General features: G+C 40.9%; 3 protein-coding genes across 3 annotated transcripts; all 3 read right to left on the reverse strand.

Moving 5' to 3' along the window:
* Positions 1–1,216: 1,216 nt before the first annotated feature.
* LOC110529543 (syntaxin-7) lies at positions 1,217–12,447 on the reverse strand. The gene is made up of 10 exons (XM_021611800.3): positions 11,707–12,447; positions 10,886–10,999; positions 10,554–10,623; positions 10,342–10,432; positions 7,791–7,928; positions 5,362–5,411; positions 4,721–4,823; positions 3,014–3,086; positions 2,557–2,639; positions 1,217–2,444 (listed from the first exon to the last, which is right to left on the reverse strand). The coding sequence occupies exons 2-10, from the start codon at positions 10,968–10,970 to the stop codon at positions 2,349–2,351; spliced, it is 789 nt and encodes a 262-aa protein (XP_021467475.3). The 5' UTR covers positions 10,971–10,999; positions 11,707–12,447; the 3' UTR covers positions 1,217–2,348.
* A 156-nt stretch (positions 12,448–12,603) lies between these two features.
* LOC110529545 (trace amine-associated receptor 13c-like) lies at positions 12,604–14,042 on the reverse strand. Its single transcript, XM_021611802.3, has one exon. It carries the CDS (start codon positions 14,040–14,042, stop codon positions 13,014–13,016), a length of 1,029 nt encoding a protein of 342 aa, XP_021467477.3. The 3' UTR covers positions 12,604–13,013.
* Positions 12,604–16,666, reverse strand: LOC110529544 (trace amine-associated receptor 1). Its single transcript, XM_021611801.3, has 4 exons — positions 16,551–16,666; positions 16,317–16,437; positions 15,754–15,848; positions 12,604–15,647 (listed from the first exon to the last, which is right to left on the reverse strand). The coding sequence occupies exon 4, from the start codon at positions 15,626–15,628 to the stop codon at positions 14,591–14,593; it is 1,038 nt and encodes a 345-aa protein (XP_021467476.3). The 5' UTR covers positions 15,629–15,647; positions 15,754–15,848; positions 16,317–16,437; positions 16,551–16,666; the 3' UTR covers positions 12,604–14,590.
* Positions 16,667–20,663: the final 3,997 nt, after the last annotated feature.

The raw sequence follows: 20,663 nt of genomic DNA on the forward strand, positions 1-20,663 counted from the left end.
TCCATCGAAAACACAAAGCAGATAGGCTACACAACTTTCTAAAGTATGACCAAATCACACTGAATTAAAGAAGAATGATGATTAGTAGGCAAAGGTCAGAATGGGGGAAAAAGGGAAACCAGTAATTAAGAGCTCATTGCATCTGTTTTTTATTGAAGTGAAAACGGATCAAAAACATTCACAGTTCCACAATAATTGTATAACCCATACTGTGCCTTCACAAAGTATCCAAACCCCTCAACTTTTTCCACATTGTGTTGTGTTACAGCCTGAAATCTAACATGTATTACATTTTCAAATGAAATGTCTTGAGTCAATAAGCATTCATCCCATTCTTATGGGGAGCCTAACAATTCACATACTAAGTTGCATGGACTCTGTGTGCAATAATAGTATTTAACATTTTTGAATCTCATCTCTGTTTCCCCACACATGCAGATAAATTGTAAGTTCCCTCAGACGAGCAGTGAATTTCAAACACAGATTCAACCGCAAAGGCCAGGGAGGTTTTCCAATGTCTCACAAAGAAGGGCACCTATCAAATCAAATTTTATTTGTCATATACACGTGTTAAGCAGATGGCTTTTCGCTACACCCGCAATAACTTTATAGAACTTCGGTAACGTTTTACTCAAATTTGCTCAATTAAAGTCCCCAGGTACAATAAATGCTGCCTCATGATATGTGGTTTCCAGTTTGCATTAAGTCCAATGAAGTTCTTTGTGGCCCGTCATGGTGTTAGCTTGAGGAGGAATATACACGACTGTGACTTTAACCGAAGAGAATTCTCTTGGGAGGTAATACGGTCAGCATTTGATGGTGAGGTATTCTAGGTTGGGTCAACAAAAGGACTTGAGTTCCTGTACGTTATCACAATCACACCATGAGTAGTTAATCATGAAACAAACACCCTCGCCCTTCTTCCTGGAGAGATATACATTCCCGTCTGCACGATGAACTGAGAACCCAACTGGCTGAATGGACTCAGTTTATCCCAAGAGCCATGTTTCCGTGAAACAGAGTATGTTACAATCCCTGATGTTTCTCTGGAAGGAAATCCTTGCCCTGAGTTCGTCAACCTTAATATCCAGAGACTGAACATTAACGGGTAATATACTCGGAAGAGGTGAGTGGTGTGCGCACCTCCTGAGTTGGACTAAAAGTTCACTCTTAACTTTTTGGTAGATGGGTAAAAATAAAAAGCAGACATTGAATATCTCTTTGAGCATGGTGATTTTATTAATTATACTTTGGGATGGTGTTGCAATACACCCAGTCACTACAAAGATACAGGTGTCAGAGAGGAAAGAAACCGCTCAGAGATTTCACCATGGAGCCAATGGTGACTTTAAAACTGTTATAGAGTTTAATGGCTGTGGCAGGAGAAAACTGAAGATGGATCAACAACATTGTAGTTACTCCAAAATACTAACCTCAATGAAGGAATCCTGTACAGAATACAAATATTCCAAGACTTGCATCATGTTTGCAATAAGGCACTAAAGTAAAACTGCAGAAAACGTTGCATCATGTTATGCTCATCATCGGCAAGGAATACAGAGTTAAGGATAAAAATACATCAGAATGGAGCTAAGCACAGGCAAAATCCTAGAGGAAACCTGGTTCAGTCTGCTTTCCAACAGACACTAGGACATTGAATGTTCCTGAGTGGCCTAGTTGCAGTTGTCAATTAAGTTGTCTATGGCAAGAAAATGGCTGTCTAGCAATGATCACCAACCAACTTGACAGAGCTTGAAGAATTGTAAAAATAATAATTTGCAAATATTGCACAATCCAGGTGTGCAGAGCTCTTAGAGACTTACCCATAAAGACTCACAGCTGTAATCGCTGCCAAAGGTCATTCAAAATATGTATTGATTAAGGGGTGTGAATACTTGTGAAAATGTGATATTTCAGCATTTCATTGTCAAAATCATGTTTTCACTTTGTCATTACTAGATATGGTGTGTAGGTGGGTGAGAAAAAACTTTCTGAAGGCACTGTACATATTTATTTATACAGTGAGAATCTTTGTGAGATTAAATAAAAATGCATAAATTGCTTCATAGAAAATAAAGGCTTGAAGAGAAGAATAAGCCAGCACTGAGGAACTTGACAGCAAAAGTGATGCAAGATATTACTTAGCATTGCACAATTCTTGGCCTCTGGTGCATAGACTAGGCTCCAGTCCATAATAATTAGCAGGTACTGTATCACACAAGCCTATTCCAGGTTTATGCTGTGTGTATTCTTCTTACTATAGTATTATGGCCATGAGATTTGTAACTCAAACTTAGTCCTAAATAATCAATAAAATGCCAGGACCAAAGAGTATATGAAAAGCATCATCATCCTTTGACTGATGCCCAGATGATTAAACCAATGACAACAGCAAGAACCGCCAGAACGACAATGAGAATGCAGATCTTCTTCCTAGATTTGCGCTGAAAGGGGCAAAAGAAACACTTAACGTTATAAGAAAATTGTATTGTAAAATATACAGAAAAAGCATTCTGATTTATTCACCCTCAAAATAATGATTCTTATGTTACCTACCTGATAGTCTGCAGCCTGTGCTAACTGCTGGGTGGCATTCTGAACATGAAGGTCAGCAGTTTCCACATTGGCCTCTATACTGTCTAGGGGTATAAATGCACAGTGAAAGGGTCATTCTCTCCCAGAGGTTCAGTTTTTGGTTGAATATTTTCTTGAAAATGTTGCTGAAAAAGTTAGAACCTTTGACTTACACCATGACGATGACTAGCCTCTCAAATGATGTCATTATCACGTTAACATCCCTTCGGTTTTAACTGTGGGACATAATCGTGTGTGTCTAGCTAGCATAGCTGTTTGTCAACCTCTTTTCCCAGAACACTCATTAGACTGTTCTCCATAAAGACTCCTAAACATGCAGTATTTGATCCCTGTAGGCGTATGCTGTCAATGTTTTGAAAGTGGAAAAGTTTCTAACAGTCAGAAGTTTAGAGGAGTAAATGACTGAATGTATGCTTACCGATCACATCCCCTTGCTCATGGACCATCATGCCCAAGTCCTTAAATATTTCATTTATGTCTGTAATATCAGACTAAAAAAAGAGAAAACAAGCATTGAATAAACAGACATCACCACAAATGAAATGGACTGGATATAAATCCATTATGTAAGTGTGATTTGCAGGATAGCATAAGGCAGGGATCATCAACTAGATTCAGCCGCGGGCCAATTTTTTCTTGAGAGGATGGTCGGGGGGCCAGAACATAATTACAAGTAATTTGTAAACTGCAAATTGACAGCAAGAAGCCCAATATTTCACTAAAACATAATAATTTCAAACCTCGCTTGCATTGGTATAAGTTCACGTGTCTCTTTATTATGTGTGGGAATACTTGGGAACAGATTTAGAAATGCTAATCCTCAACACTGGGGCCCCTCAGGGGTGCATGCTTAGTCCCTTCCTGTACTCCCTGTTTACCCACGACTGCATGGCCAAGCACGACTCCAACCCCATCATTAAGTTCGCTGATGACACAACAGTGATAGGCCTGATCAACGACAACGATGGGCCTATAGGGAGGTCAGAGACCTGGCAGTGTGGTGAAAGGACAACAACTTCTCCCTCAATGTGAGCAAGACAAATGAGCTGTTCGTGGACTATTTGAAAAGGAGGGCCAAACAGGCCCCCATTAACATCAACAGGGCTGTAGTGGAGCGGGTCGAGAGATTCAAGTTCCTTGGTGTCCACATCACCAACAAACTATCATGGTCCAAACACACCAAGACAGTTGTGAAGAGGGCATAACAACACCTTTCCCCCCTCAGGAGATTGAAAAGATTTGGCATGGGTCCCCAGATTCTCAAAAGTACTACAGCTGCACCATCAAGAGCATCCTGACCATTTGCATCAATGCCTGGTATGGCAACTGCTTGGCATCTGACCGTAAGGCACTACAGAGTGTAGTGCGTACAGCCCAGTACATCACTGGGGCCAAGGACATCCAGGACCTATATACAAGGCGGTGTCAGAGGAAGGCCCATAAAATGGTCAAAGACTCCAGTCACCCAATTCAGAGATTGTTCTCTATGCTACCGCAAGGCAAGAGGTCCCAGAGCGCCAAGTCTAGGACCAAAAGGCTCCTTAACAGCTGCTACCCCCAAGCCATAAGACTGCTGAACAATTAATAAAATGTCCACCTGGAATATTTATATTGACCCCCACGCCCTTTGTTTTTAAACTGCTGCTACTCGCTGTTTATCATCTAATAAAAAAAACATTATCTTAACTATACAAATTACCTCAACTAACCTGTACCGGTACCCCCTGTTTATAGCCTCGTAATGTAATTTTCTTGTGTTACTTTTTGAATTTATTTAATATTTGTACTTTAGTAAATATTTTCTTAACTCTAGGGCTTGTAAGTAAACATTCCACGGTAAGGTTTACACCTGTTATATTCGGAGCATGTGACATAACATTTGATTTGATTTCTGAAATTAAAATCACTTGGAGCTGATTTTAGGGTGTTTTTACAGTCCATTATGTCAAAAAATAATTATCTGAAAACATAGGGGGGCAAATAAAATAGCCATCGGCCCAAATAAGCTATGATTACTGTATGACTTATGGTATAAGATAATTTAAAGGAATGAAAGACATCCAGCAAAATCAGAATTTAACCCTGAATCTTGTTCACTAATAGTGAGTAATAGGAGTGCTGTCACCTCTAGCTGTCTGATGGAAGTCTCTCTCTCCTGGATGAGCTGCAGGTCCTCTTCAGTGATGGCCACCTCCTGGGACTGTGACTGGACCTGGGCCTGCCCCCCACTGTAGAGTCAGACATGGGGAAGACGTGGTGAACCACCCAAAGCAAACACTCACCTCCCACTATGTCTGTCTGGGCTAGAGAGAGATGGGCCTGATGGGCCTATAAAGACTGACATGTTAACACTAAAGTGGATGTTTAGATAAACTAGCAGTTAGAGAATAGTCAACTGTGGGTTTTGTATGTGAATATTCATTTAATGGTTAAGCGATTCATAGTAGAACAAAAGGTCAGGACATTTAAAAAGAAAAAAGAGCTAAACCCCAATAGACCAAATAAAAAATATCTTAACTGTAACAGAGGATGTTTACATTCTCCACAACTGTAGGCAATAATAGAGGAATCAGGATTATGAACTCTGGGTAAATCCATTAAATATGAGTGTCTACAGTGGTTCCTTCCTCTGTTGTCGGCATGCAGTTTTATGTGGCAACAGACATTGGGATGTATTTAAACAGCTTGCACAGTATGTTTAGTGCAGCATGTCTGTGTACTATTTCACTCAAAAAGCACGAGACCACTGAAATGCTGAACTCTGACCTTTCAAAGACGTTTCCATTTCCTCCAAAGCTGTCATCAGGATAGCCACCCTGAGGGTGGACAGAACAGTCAGTCTGATGCTCTCTAATTTATGGCTTTATGTGTAAAGTGACTACAGTTTGGGAGGAAAGACCACACTTGAAACATTTAAATTTCCTCCCCTCTCGACAACCAAATAAGACTACTCCTCCTATCACCAATCAACGGCTGTATATACACTACATGACCAAAAGTATGTGGACACCTGCTCATCAAACATCGCATTCCAAAATCATGGGCATTAATATGGAGTTGGTCCCCCCTTTACTGCTATAACAGACTTTCCACTAGATGTTGGAGTATTGCTGTGGGAATTTGCTTGTTGGGCGTTTAGGCTTGGCTAACAGTCGCTGTTCCAATTGATCCCAAAGGTGTTCGATGGGGTTGAGGTCAGGGCTATGTGCAGGACAGTCAAGATCTTCAACACATATCGACAAATCATTTCTGTATGGACCTCGCTTTGTGCATGGGGGCATTGTCACGTGAGAAACAGGAAAGGGTCTTCCCCAAATTTGAAATCACGGAATCATCTAGAATGTCAGTATGCTGTAGCGTTAAGATTTCCCTTCACTAGAACTAAGGGGACTAGCCCGAACCATGAAAAACAGCCCCAGGCCATTATTCCTCCTCCGCCAAACTTTACAGTTGGCACTATGCATTCTGGTAGGTAGCGTTCTCCTGGCATCCGCCAAACCCAGATTCTTCCATTGGACTGCCAGATGGTGAATCGTGATTCATCACTCCAGAGAACTAGTTTCCACCGCTCCAGAGTAGGCAAGCTTTACACCACTCCAGCTGACGCTTGGCATTGCGCATGGTGATCTTAGGCTTGTGTACGGCTACTCGGCCATGGAAACCCATTTCATGAAGCTCCCGCCGAACAGTTCTTGTGCTGATGTTGTTCCAGAGGCAGTTTGTAACTCGGAGTGTTGCAACCGAGAACAGATGATTTAAAACTCTGCGGTCCCATTCTGTGAGCTTGTGTGGCCTACCACTTTGCGGCTGAGCTCTTGTTGCTCCTAGACGATTCCACTTCACAATAACAGCACTTACAGTTAACCGGGGCAGCTCTAGCAGGGCGAAAATTTGACAAACTGATTTGTTGGAAAGCTTGCATCCTATGACTGTGCCATGTTGAAAATCACTGAGCTCTTCAGTAAGGCCATTCTACTGCCAATGCTTGTCTATGTAGATTGCATGGCTGTGTGTGCTTGATTATATACACACCTGTCAGCAACGGGTGTGGCTGAAACAGCTGAATCCACTAATTTGAAGGGGTGTCCACATATATATATATATATATATTAAATACGTATGAATGTGTGTGTGTATATATATATATAATCCTCAATCTCCACACAATACCTCACAATGACAAAGCAAAGACAGCTTTTTAGACATTTTTGGAAATGTATTAAAAATATAAACTGAAATATCACATTTACATTGATGAAGAAAAAAACTGATATAATACATTTTAGAATAAGGCTGTAATGTAACTAAATGTGTATATACACAGTGCATTTGAAAAGTATTCAGACCCCTTGACTTTTTCCCACATTTTGTTTTGTCTTCATTGTTCCAAACTTCTTCCATTTAAGAATGGAGGCCACTGTGTTCCTGGGGACCTTAAATGCTGCAGAAATCTTTTGATACCCTTCCCTAGATCTGTGCCTCGACACAATCCTATATTGGAGCTCTACAGACAATTCCTTTGACCTCATGGCTTGGTTTCTGCTCTGACATGTACTGTCAACCGTGGGACCTTATATAGACAGGTATGTGCCTTTCCAAAAAATGCCCAATCAATTGAATTTACCACAGGTGGACTCCAATCACATTGTAGAAACATTTAAGGATGATCAATGGAAACAGGATGCACAGGAGCTCAATTTTGAGTCTCATTGGAAAGGGTCTGAATACTTATGTAAATAAGGTATCAGTTTTTCATTTTTAATACATTTTCAAAAATGTAAAAAAAACTGTTTTCGCTTTGTCATTATGGGGTATTTATTGTGTGTAGATTGACAAAGATTTTTTTTTGTATCCATTTTCGATTAAGGCTGTAAAGTAACATATACACACACACACCCCCATCCAGTACCTTTAAACCTTTTCCTGCATTAAACAAAAACGTTAATGTTGAAGGTGTGGTCTGTACCAGTGGAGGCTGGTGGGAGGAGCTATATGAGGATGGGCTCCTTCTAATGGCCGGAATAGAATTTGTGGAACAGTATGAAACGTTTCAAACATATGGAAACCACGTTTGAATCAGTTCCATTAATTCCATTCCAGCCATTAAAATTAGCTTGTCTTCCTATAGTTCCTCCAACCAGCCGCCTCTGGTCTGTACCTAGTAAAGTTTGTGTACATTTCTGATGATTACTAACCGACACTCTGGACTCAGCACGGACTCTGGCAACAAACGCCTTCTCTTTCTGAGCAGCCTGCCTCTGTGTCTTTTGGAAATTGGCCAGTGCATTGGAGAAGTCATTGATAAATCGGTCTTTCTGGATCTTTCTCTGGCGCTAGAAGAGAGGTATATGTAAACAAATGAGTTAACATCACATAGAGTGTTCATGATACTGTGCCATAGCATCACTCTTTAATCTCAACCGATAGAGAATTATTCTTAGGACTTCCGTCTCAGGCCCTCATGTCCTACTTTACATAAGCAGAAGTGAAATACTAACAACTCATTGTGAGACTTATATGAAAAATATTTATATATATTTTCGTTAGCAAGTAATACAACTAGAATGTGTTTGCAATTAAACCCATCATTTGTCTTTCCATTGTCTAAATTAAACATCCAGGACAGTATTGAAAAACTGAAAATGTGGATGTTTGTAAGAATTGTTTTATTCCTGCCATGGCGTGCATTCCAACCTTTCCTTATAAGCTCTACAAGAATGCAATAATTGCTTTCTTTACCACACACAAACAGAAATTCCTTCAAACTGTTGGATTTCTGCTGTCAGGAAAAATGTTCATGCAGTGTGCCTTGGGCCTTCCTTGAACGAGAAGGCACAACTACGAAAACAGGAAATAAAGTCAATGTGTTTACGAATAGTGCACCAGCAGTATATATAAATAAAGGCGGATCCAAAAGTAACCCCCCCGCCCCCCTGGAACCTTCTTCCCCAGAGCTAAAGATTCGAAACACGTTCTGCGCAAACTTTTCTTTATCTGTTCTTTACGCAAACATTTGAGGTCACCCTCTCTTCACATTTCTCACTGTCAATCGTGAATGATAATTCTTCAAGTTTTACCGGTGAAACGGCCATGTAGCATCTGCATGCCAAACATTTGATCTCAATCACAATTTCATGGGAATATGAAGTGTTGCACAGTACAGTGTTGTTTTGAATTATATACAGCAGTGGTCACCAACCTTTTCAGAGTCAAGATCACTTTCCCAGTCAAAAAGCAAGCAGAGACCGCTCAGATTGATTTTTAAACATGACTAAAAACATTTGACATGAACCTAATATAAAACAGTTCTAGACCTAATACATTTCCTAGTACATTATCACAGCATTTTGGCTATATGCCTGTCCTGCCAATATTGTTATTCTCAGACCATATTAGATTTCAAAACTCAAACTTTTATAACAAAATAGATGTGCTAATGTAGCACTTGCAAGGCACTGTGGACCATAAATTGAAATAATTTGCTTTTTTATTTTACCGGACTGATGGTAGCTGCATCTGGGAACTCATGATATCAGTTGTCTTCAGGTCGGAAAGTCTGAGCTTTAGAAAGATGCCCGAGTTTCTGACTTGGAATTCGGAGTTGGATTGTTCCCAGTGAGATATCGTTCTCTACCCCCCCCCCCACCCCCTCCAAGGCTTTATCATTGGCTTTTCTACAGAAATGTTTGGTGATCGACTGGTTGGTACCAGACCACTGCTTATACTATTATATTTGGTTCTGTTATGTAGAATGTAATCATTGTCATTTTCAGCTTTAATATTTTATTAAATGAGCACCATTCATCACTGAAATTCACCAGAGTAGCCTGTTCTCCAGGCAGCCAAACAAGTAGGCCTAGAGCAGTGAGTAAAGGAGGGAAACCCACGGCAGCGGGTTCCAGAGAAATCAGAACTGCAGCCACTCTGATAAAACACAGTACCTTATCGTTTCCTATTATACAGTATCAGCACACCATGTAATGACAAAGTAGAAATATATATTTTTTAAATGACATTCTTTTGAAAATAAATTGTTATCCAATTTATATTCTCATAAATGTAAAACATTGAGAATGCAGGGTAAGTTTGTTGAAAGTTGGCTAAGATAAAAGACGGAAATACAAAGCGGCAATCAGCAGTTAAAACAAAAACAAGCATACTCCCCAACACTGTTTGGGCCTAACGCGGGGGATGGGACTGGGGAAATGTAACCACTCTCAAATTAAAAGACAGATATGGATGCAAGGACTGACCATCCATGATATAAAAATGATAGTTTTAACCATGTTTTTTTAATGCTATACAGTGTGTGTTTACATTTACTTTGTTTACAAACATTGGAATAAAACAAGCTTATAGATCATCTTTCATGGAGGAATGTATAAGTAATATTCTTCAAGAACCAATGGATACGTTAAGTCCAAAAATGGATGTAGCAACTGCTGATTGTCCCTTTTAATGACAAATGCATTCATAAAAGGTGAACGGAGGGCACTACTACAAGTGCAATTATTTTTTTGTGACAAGTTGTGTTGATTGAGACTTGAGACTCAGGAACAGGTCATCCTAGGACCAGCTTGGACAACACAGGCCAGCCCACCTAACATATGTGACCAATGAACACTGAGGTGCTGTTCACCTAGCTGTTTTCACATTACTGTGTAAATAATGTTCTGTCTGCTATTGCACATGACAGTAGTTACTATACGTTTTGTTGCTTGTTGTACAAAAAAAGGTGTTGAGTACCTGTTCAGTTGTGACAGGCAAAGAGCCAAATTGCTTCACACTTCGGTCTGTTTCTTTGGCAAGGTGGTTGACATTCTGTTGTTTCTGCTGCCTACATTTGAAAAGTCAAAAGCCTAATTTAGATAATATTCCATTATAATACAAATACCTGCATGTAAAAACATCTTTAAAAGTTACAGACAAGAGACTTTTCTGATTAAAACAGAACTCACAGCTGCTGTCTGAGCTCAGTTGTATCTTGTGGGGTACCCAACTTATCCACAATACTCTGTATTTCAGATGCTGGCAGAAACAAGGCACACATATTGTGACACAAAACAATATGTGTGTTCATTCAATAGGAAAAGCATTACATTTGAAAATGCATTCAAAATAAAAATTATAATGTAGATATATTAATACATTTGAGTCTACCCCCAGGCCTCATAGGATATGTGTAGTAGTAGCCTATTGGCCTACTAAAGTCTGAGGATATAACACAACTTGTTTGTACTGATTTACATGTTGTGGTTGTGTGCACAGTTTGTCCATGTGTATCAATTACTTTGTTGTGCGATCTTTTGGATGTTGGAGATTATCGTCTGAGTAAGCACATTTGGGTCCTGCACTTTTCCGTACTGGTAGGCCATCGTTGACACATTGGGAGTCTCCCCAATACCTTGAAATATAAAATGTTGCAAGTATTGTTGTCAGTCACTCACATGGCTTGCCTCAGTTCACTTCTATTCACTCCCACCTGCTTTATGTATTATGAACTTTCATTCCCATAGACATACATACGTGCTGTTGCCAAAGTGGGAAAAATCCCCTATGTTTGTATAAAATAGTGAATAAAACATGAATGTTGAGGAACATAATAGGCCATCAGTAAGAGAAACACATGAATGTACACAAGAGTACAGTCTGCAAAAGGTTAGTTGAAGTTCATCAGCCAGCCGTCCAATCAGATACAGGCATTGGAAGAGAGCACAGGCAGGGCAAGCTAACGCCCTCAACCTGGAAAACTAGACCAGAAAAATGTGGAAATACGAACGCCTGAATAACTGGTTGTATGTCAAAATACGCCTCCTCCCCACTGTGTCTATTTGCTACTCGTATGTCATAATATACATTTCATCAAACGCTAAAAACATGAATGGTAAAGTAGCCATGTTCATTTAGATCAAGAAAATACTGCAGCGTACAGAGAGAGATACATTGTTGTATATCCAGTTGCACAAATGCTGACAACTTTCAGTAAACATTAAAATCCCTTTCAGGTCGCATGAATTACAGCTTAATTGTCGCTTGTCGACATTTACTAATCATTTGCATATCCAAACATTGCTGATGGCAAATTTCGGGGAACACTAAATATTCGTTTACCTTAATGAGTTCTGTCTTGACAGTCTACTCGGCCTACACTCTGCTTCCTGATCGGTTTGTCATGTTTTTCTAGTCACATGATCCACTCTAAGCCGCTTTACAGCAAAGATCAAATCATAGTGCAAGAGGTGAAGTGAGTGGATTTACTTCGCCCAAAATCTTTCCACGAAAATAAGACCACGAAGTGAGGAATTTGTGCATGTAGGTCAATGAGAATGTCGAATTTGGTCAACACAAATGTAATTGATTGCTAATTTGTTACGTCTTGCTTATTTGAACGAATAGAAGTTTCATAATGGTTTGGCTGTTACAAATGCACATATATAATTGGACGCACATGGCCTTACGGTAACTTAAAAAACAACAACTTTATAACCTAACACACCAAGCATTTAAAAAAAAAAAAAAACTCCTGAAACTAGATCCCCCACATTCTGGTCTTGATAAGATGTGTTTTTAAACGTTAGGAGAGGTTATTTTCTGCACTGTTCAACCAATCCAGAAAATGTGGACGAGGAGTTAAGACGTAGTGTCGCCTTGTTAACGTCCAAAAACGGAGGTGACGTCACGCGCCCTCACTTCCATTTCCACTAACAATCGGAATATCCTTTTATAATCAGCCTCGGCGGGGCTAAAGCTAAGTTGTGCTTGTTGTTTATATGCATATTTGCCCTCTCAATGGCTTGATCTCGCCTCCTCCTTCCATCTTCGAGGACATGCTCTTCCATCGTTAGAGTAGCTGTCTTCTCACTATAATAGATCATCTTTGATAAAAATGTCTAGCTCAGACAATGGGACTGGAAGCCGGGTACCTGTGGTTGTTTAGTTCAACTCTAGCCATTATATGATTAGACACAAGATGATTGAGGTACAAAAAAAATAAAATCCATAGACACATTTTATGTACTTTATACGCTTTATTCTAAGGTAGGCCTATGCTACATTCAAAATACAATAAGAAGGGATTTATAAATGAAACAAGATTAAATGAAAAAGACCAGGCAAATATCGACAGCAGTATACTGTTCAGAAGAGGTTTCTCAAATGCTTCTCTTCATTTTCCTCATTGAACACACTATCCAAGGTGGACAGGTCATAGCTTATGTTTTCTTTAAAACTGCCACTAAACCACATACTGTACATGTATTGACATGAATCCTTTTGTGAGAAGTAAATTACAGTAACTGGACAATTCATCTGCCGCCCCAAAAAGGGCTATTATGAAACATTTACATTTTTTTGCATGAAGTTAGTTACATACTGTTCACACATAGTTGTATATTATATTAATGTAGCTTTACAATAGATCACGTAGTAGCAAATACATTTATATAGGAAGAATTTCTATTGAATATTTTCAATGTGACAATGAGATTAAGACATTTTCGAAACCAAGGATAAAACAGTGCATAGATGATTGGATTTGCAGTAGAATTAAAGTAACCCAGCCAGATAAACACCTCAAAGAGAATAGGTGGTGTGCTAAAGTTTGTGTATGGATCAACTATGGAATTAACAAAGAAAGGCAGCCAGCAAAAGATGAAAACACCCACCACAATGCCTAAAGTTTTAGCTGCTTTCCGCTCTGACCGTTGAGACACCACACCTCTACCTCCCTCATTGGAATTATTTTGTCTGTCTTCAATCTTTTTTATATGTTTTTTTGCCACCAAAAATATTTTGGTATACAAACCCACCATTACAGAGCACGGAAAGAAAAAGGCTATCAATGTGTCTAGGGCGCCCCACAGAGCATTAAGGAAAAGATTACAACTTCCCAGGCAGTATATAGATGCAATGAATTCATCCAGTCCTCTTACATTTGCTTTGGAATATAATTGGCCATAGGAGTACAATGCAGCAACGGCCCAACTGGCAAAAACCATGAGCCATGCAATTGGTATAGTAATCTTGGTGGAATAGCGAAGTGGACTGCACACAGACTCATATCGATCTATGGCTATGAATACCAGGTGGAAAATTGAAACAGATGTGAGGAACATATCAGAATGCAGGAAACAAAAAGCATCTCCAAAGTACCAGCAGCCCTCCACAGCCTTAATTGTACTAAAAGGCATCACAGTTACTCCAACTAGTAGGTCTGCAACTGCCAAAGACATTATAAGTATGTTAGTTGGCGTGTGGAGCTGTTTTATGTGAGCAACGGAGATAATGACCACACCGTTCCCTAGAATAGTAACCAGCATAACAGAAACAAAAAAAAAGTATGAAGCAATTTGAAACCCTTCACTGAAGATTTCTCTGGTGCAGGAGGCATTTGATTCTGGGTAACAGAACATCTTAGGATCCAGATGTTGATGAGATGAGATATCCATTGCCAAAAACAAAAAGACATTCAAGTTAGAGCTGATCACTTGCAACTGTAGTCACAGGTGCAGGTGTGTAAGTGGTGCTGAATCCAGCACAGTCTTCTTAGAAGAATGACAGAGTTTATATACTCTATTGGACATATTTTGGGCACACCCCTTTCCCAGCTATCAGCCAGTTATAATAGGTTACATGATTAACATCTGTTTATATTATATGTGTATATTCAAGTAATGTACAGCATTACAGTATGATAGTTTTGTAAAATAGTGATGTCATGAGCACTAAGATCAGAATTACTGTTCCAGCGGTGTGTACCTCAAGTAGCCACTAGGAGGAGACAAAGAACACTATTAAACAAGGTGACAGGCACAGACATCAAAGGCAATGAAATACATTTATTTCAGGCAAACAGCTTTATATGAAACAGGTTAAAAGCAGCTGTGTTACATTTTCACTCAAGCTTTATCTTTTAGTTGCATAACTGTCACATGTTACATCCCACAATAATTCATATATTTATTTGAACACACATCATACAATGTCAACTGAAACTTTACTCAGAATACAATCTAAATCTACAAGAACCTCTGTGAAAGATGTGACCACTGATGATGATTTTTAAAGCCCTCCTGAACCAAGTGTAAAAGAAAGCATAGACAATAGGGTTAAAAGCAGAGTTCAAATATCCAAACCAAACCAGGGTATCCCCCAACAGCGGGGGGATGGAGTACTCTATGAAAGGGTCAATGATGAGGCACAAGGAAAAGGGACTCCAGCAGATTAGAAACACTCCCACTACTATTGCCAGAATATTTGCCCCTCGTCTCTCTCTACGTCCAGAGTCTGCCTCTTTAAACTGACGAGATAAATCTTTAATGGACCTGGCCTGAGCCCTGGCAACCCAATATATCTTGGAATATATACAAATCAAGATCATGCCTGGGATGTAAAAACTGAAGGAGGATGCTGCTAAAGCTGCCACTGGACTAAAGAACACCTGACAGCCTCCAATGCACTTGACATGTGTTTCATAGAAATCCTCCCTGCCTTTAAGATTGATCTCAGGGAAGATCATTCCATAAGAAAAAATGGCAGGGACCAGCCAACTGGTGGTGATCATGATCAATACAGTGTTATTGGTGATGATCAGTCTGTACGACAGTGGCCTGCAGACAGCAAAGTAACGATCAATGGAGATGAAGGATAGATGGAAGATGGAGGATGTGCTCAGCATAATATCAGTGCTGGTGTGGAGCTTACACAGAAACCCTCCTAGGTACCAACAGCCCTGGACAGAGCGCACAGCACTGCACGGCATTACAAACACTCCCAGAAGGAGGTCACACACAGCCAAGGAGACGAGCAGTTGGTTTACGGAGGTTTGAAGCTGCTTGAAGTGTGCAATGGAGGTGATGACCAGAAGATTCCCAATAACAGTCACCAGTATGGCCAACACCATCGATGTGAACATCGGAACCTGAACGCTCAGGGGTCGAGCAAACCTCACACACGACCCACTCAAAGACTCGTAGCAGAAAAGAGTCTGTGATTTCACAGTGCTGTTGAGGTTCGAAGTATTTGAGAAGTCCATTCCACCTGGTGTTTTAGGCCTAGAGACAAGGAACAATTTGATCACATCTTTAAATGTGTTTTTCAACATTTTTCACGTTTTCATCTGTCATCTACATTTATGTTTGCAAAATTAACTGGACTTACTTTCAATTAAAGTTTTGCAAGAATATTGTTACTGTAACAGACGGAACACAGAACTGCTAGTCCAAAACGTTGTTCTGAGTCAGATTATTGGGCTTCTGAAAATACAACACATCCTGCTGATTATGCTTCCCATCGAAATCCAGTTTATTTCTAAAAATAACACAAATGAGGGCAATGCACTTGGGGTGAAAAATGGCTGTGGTAACACATTCCCACATAAATAGTAAGCTATTACTATCTTCATGAAATAGTTACACATTTAATAAACACAGTTTTTATCAAACTTTTATACTATATATTCATAGTATGTAAATGTAATCATGCAACTTGAACCACTACTTCTGTAAATGACTAGTATCAACAACAATTTCACATCACAGAAGTTAATGAAGCATAATTGGGGTAGCATCAACTAGTCATACTGTATGTGGTTCTTGATTGAAAGGTCACAAAGAAAGAAAATAGTGTTGGAATGTCATCTTTCTTATTCTTGCTCCTTTGAAAATATGAAAAGTGGTATGAATAGACAGACTCCATGCAATCAACCTAAAACTTATACTCACCTTAACACTTCAAATATTGCGTGTTTCTTTAATTTGTTCTCTGCAATCAATACCTTAATCCCAATTATTTCATTGGGAAACACTAAGCACTGATTTTGAGCTCTGGTCAGGATCCTTTCAGCTGAGGGAAACAAAGAGATAAGTAAACACTGTAGTCATGTTGACTTGTTGAACAATTGGTTATGAAATGATGGTGCGTAATATAGATCATGCATATGAAAAGCTTAATCTCACCTAATCATATTCAGCAAACCATGCACAACCTCCTTCAGTCTCAGGCTCTACGAGCGCTTAGACTTTTCTCTGAGTATTATATAAACGGACGGATGCTGCTTCACAGCCAATGAAATTAGAGTTTTGGTCAGTGGAGACTCCTATTGTATGTTGTTTACTTTGTCTGATGAGTCCACGTGACTCAGTTGACAACATATAGTCATCAATTATGGGCCCATTTGCAATAAACAATTAGCATTGTAATAATGCAGGATTATCTGTCATAATCTAAATAGCAATCAAGCATAAGCAAAGATCACACATTTAAGTATTCAAGAATCAATAGGTATACACTGGGCGACGAATGCATAACTTTGAGTTGCATATTGAGGAGGTCAGGCTCAATGGGTTCTGAGATCAACACCCTTGTAGGTGTTAAAGAAATTACTGTGAAATAGTTGTTTCTGGTGAATTTTGAAGGGAAAATAGATAAAATCAAATCAAATGCTATTAGTCACACACTCCAAATACAACGGGTGTATGATTACGTATGAGCCCCTGACCAACAATTCAGTTTAAAAAATAAATATATATCTATATACAAATAAAAAAATAAATAGGAATAAGAGTAAGAAATATAAGTAACAAGTGATTTATGAGCAGCAGTAAAATAACAATAGCGAGATTATATACAGGGGGGGTACTGGTACAGAGTCAATGTGCGGGGGCACCAGTTAGTTGAGGTGATATGTACATGTAGGTAGAGTTATTAAAGTGACTATGCATAGATGATAACAACAGAGAGTAGCAGAGGTGTAAAAGTGTGTGGGGGGGTGGTGCAAATAGTCTGGGTGGCCATTTGATCCGGAGTCCACCCTATAGGCTGTCTCGTCGTTGTCGGTGATCAAGTCTACCACTGTTGTGTCATCGGAAAACTTAATGATGGTGTTGGAGTCATGCCTGGCCGTGCAGTCATGAATGATCAGGGAGTACAGGAGGGGACAGAGCACACACCCCTGAGGGGCCACTGTGTTGAGGATCAGCATGGCGGATGTGTTGTTACCTACCCTTGCCACCTGGGGGCGGCCCATCAGGAAGTACAGGATCCAGCTGCAGAGGGAGGTGTTTAGGCCCAGGGTCCTTAGTTTATTGATGAGCTTTGAGGGCACTACGGTGTTGAACACTGAGCTTTAGTCAATGAATAGCATTCTCACATAGGTGTTCCTTTTGTCCAGGGTGGAAAGAGCAGTGTGGAGTGCAATAGAGATTGCATTATCTGTGGATCTGTTAGGGCGGTACGCAAATTGGAGTGGGTCTAGGGTTTCTGGGACAATGGTGTTGATGTGAGCCATGACCAGCCTTTCAAAGCATTTCATGGCTAAAGACGTGAGTGCTACGGGTCGGTAGTCATTTAGGCAGGTTACCTTAGTGTTCTTGGGCACGGCACTATGGTGGTCTGCTTGAAACGTTGGTATTACAGACTCAGACATGGAGAGGTTGAAAATGTCAGTGAAGACACTTGCCAGTTGGTCAGCACATGCGTGCACTCCGAGCATGTCCTGGTAATCCGTCCGGTCCAGCGGCCTGTGACCTGTTTACAGTTCTCACAGTCGTCTGGAACAGCTGATGCTCTCATGCATGTTTCAGTGTTTCTTGCCTTGAAGCGAGCATATAAGTTATTTAGCTCGTCTGGTAGGTTTATGTCACTGGGCAGCTCTCGGCTGTGCTTCCCTTTGTTGTCTGTAGTAGTTTGCAAGCCCTGCCACATCCGACAAGATTCGGGGCAGATGTAGTACGATTCAATCGTATTCCTGTATTGATGCTTTGCCTGTTCTAATGTTCATCGGAGGGCATAGCAGGATTTCTTATAAGTGTCCGGTTTAGAGTCCCACACCTTGAAAGTGGCAGCTCTACCCTTTAGCTCAGTGCGAATGTTACCTGTAATCCATGGCTTCTGGTTGGGGTGGGGACAACGTCCTCGATGCACTTATTGATAAAGCCAGTGACTGATGTGGTGTACTCACCAATGCCATTGGACAAATCCCGGAACATATTCCAGCCTGTGCTAACAAAACAGTCCTGTAGTTTAGCATCTGCTTCATCTGACCACTTTTTATAGATTGAGTCACTTGTGCTTCCTGCTTAAATTTTTGCTTGTAAGCAGGAATCAGGAGGATAGAGTTATGGTCAGATTTGCTAAATGGAAGGCGAGGGAGAGCTTTATACACGTCTCTGTGTGTGGAGTAAAGGTGATATAGAATTATTTTCCCTCTGGTTGCACTTTTAACATGATGATAGAAATTAAGTAAAACTGATTTAAGTTTTTCTGCATTAAAGTCCCCGGCCACTAGGAGCGCTGCCTCTGTATGAACGTTTCCTGTTTGCTTATGGCGGAATACAGCTCATTGTGTGCGGTTTTAGTGCCCGCCTCGGTCTGTGGTGTACGTAGACAGCTACAAAAATTACAGCTTATCATGAGATACTCTACATCAGGCGAGCAAAACCTTGAGACTTCCTTAGATATCGTGCACCAGCTGTTGTTTACATACATTACTGTTAAAAAATTTGGGGTCACTTAGAAATGTCATTGTTTTTGAAAGAAAAGCACATTTTTTGTCCATTAAAATAACATAAAATTGATCAGAAATACAGTGTAGACATTGTTAATGTTGTAAATGACTATTGTAGCTGGAAACAGCAGTTTTTTAATGGAATATCTACATAGGCGTATAGAGGCCCATTATCAGCAACCATCACTCCTGTGTTCCAATGGCACGTTGTGTTAGCTAATCCAAGTTTATCATTTTAAAAGGCTAACTGATCATTAGAAAACTATTTTGCAATTATGTTAGCACAGCTGAAAACTGTTGTTCTAATTAAATAAGCAAAAAAACTGGCCTTCTTCAGACTAGTTGAGTATCTGGAGCATCAGCATTTGTGGGTTTGATTACGGGCTGTAACGGCTTTCCTCTTCCTCTTCTGAGGAGGAGTAGCAAGGATCGGACCAATACGCAGCGTGGTATGTGTTCATGATGATATTTATTTAAACTCAGAACACTAAACAAAATAACAAAGAGAAAGAAACGAAACCGAAACAGTTCTGTAAGGTGACAAAACACACTAGACAGAAAATAAACACCCACGAAACACAAGTGGGAAAAGGCTACCTAAGTATGATTCTCAATCAGAGACAACTAACGACACCTGCCTCTGATTGAGAACCATACCAGGCCAAACTCAAAACACAACATAGAAAACGGAACATGGACAACCCACCCAACTCACTCGCTGACCATACTAAAACAAAGACATAACAAAGGAACTAAGGTCAGAAGGTGACAGTACACCCCCCCCCGCCCCCCCCCCCCCAAAGGTGCGGACTCCAGCCGCAAAACCTGAACCTATAGGGAAGGGTCTGGGTGGGTGTCTGTCCGCGGTGGCGGCTCTGGCGCAGGACGTGGACCCCACTCCACCATAGTCTTTGTCCACCACCTTAACCGCCTCCGTGGCCTCTTTCGAGCTCGGACTGGGGACCCTAGAAATGGGTCCCGAATGGACGGGAGATTCCGGCAGCGCTGGACAGGCGGGAGATTCCGGCAGCTCCGGACAGGCGGGAGCACCTGTAGGAAGGAGATGGAGAGACAGCCTGGTGCGGGGGCTGCCACCGGAGGGCTGTTGCGTGGAGGTGGCACCGGATAGACTGGACCGTGAAGGCGCACTGGAAGTCTCGAGCACAGAGCCTGCCTAACCCTTCCTGGCTGAATGCTCCCCGTAGCCAGGCCAGTGCGACGAGGTGGAATAGCCCACACTGGGCTGTGCTGGCGAACCGAGGACACCATGCATAGGGCTGGTGCCATGTAACCCGGCCCGAGGAGACGCACTGGAGACCAGATGCACAGAGCCGGCTTCATGGCACCTGGCTCGATGCCCACTCTAGCCCAGCCGATTCGGGGAGCTGTGATGTAGCGCACCGGGCTAAGCACGCGAACTGGGGACACCGTGTGCTCCACCTCATAACACGGTGCCTGACCAGTACGACGCCCGCCACGGTAAGCAAGGGGAGTTGGCTCAGGTCTACTACCTGACTATACATTTTTGAGGCTGCCTCTCGGGCTTCCACGCTGCCGTGCTGCC

This window comes from Oncorhynchus mykiss, chromosome 8, assembly GCF_057628025.1.
Source record: "Oncorhynchus mykiss isolate SJ-2025 chromosome 8, ASM5762802v1, whole genome shotgun sequence".
In the NCBI taxonomy this organism is placed as follows: domain Eukaryota; kingdom Metazoa; phylum Chordata; class Actinopteri; order Salmoniformes; family Salmonidae; genus Oncorhynchus; species Oncorhynchus mykiss.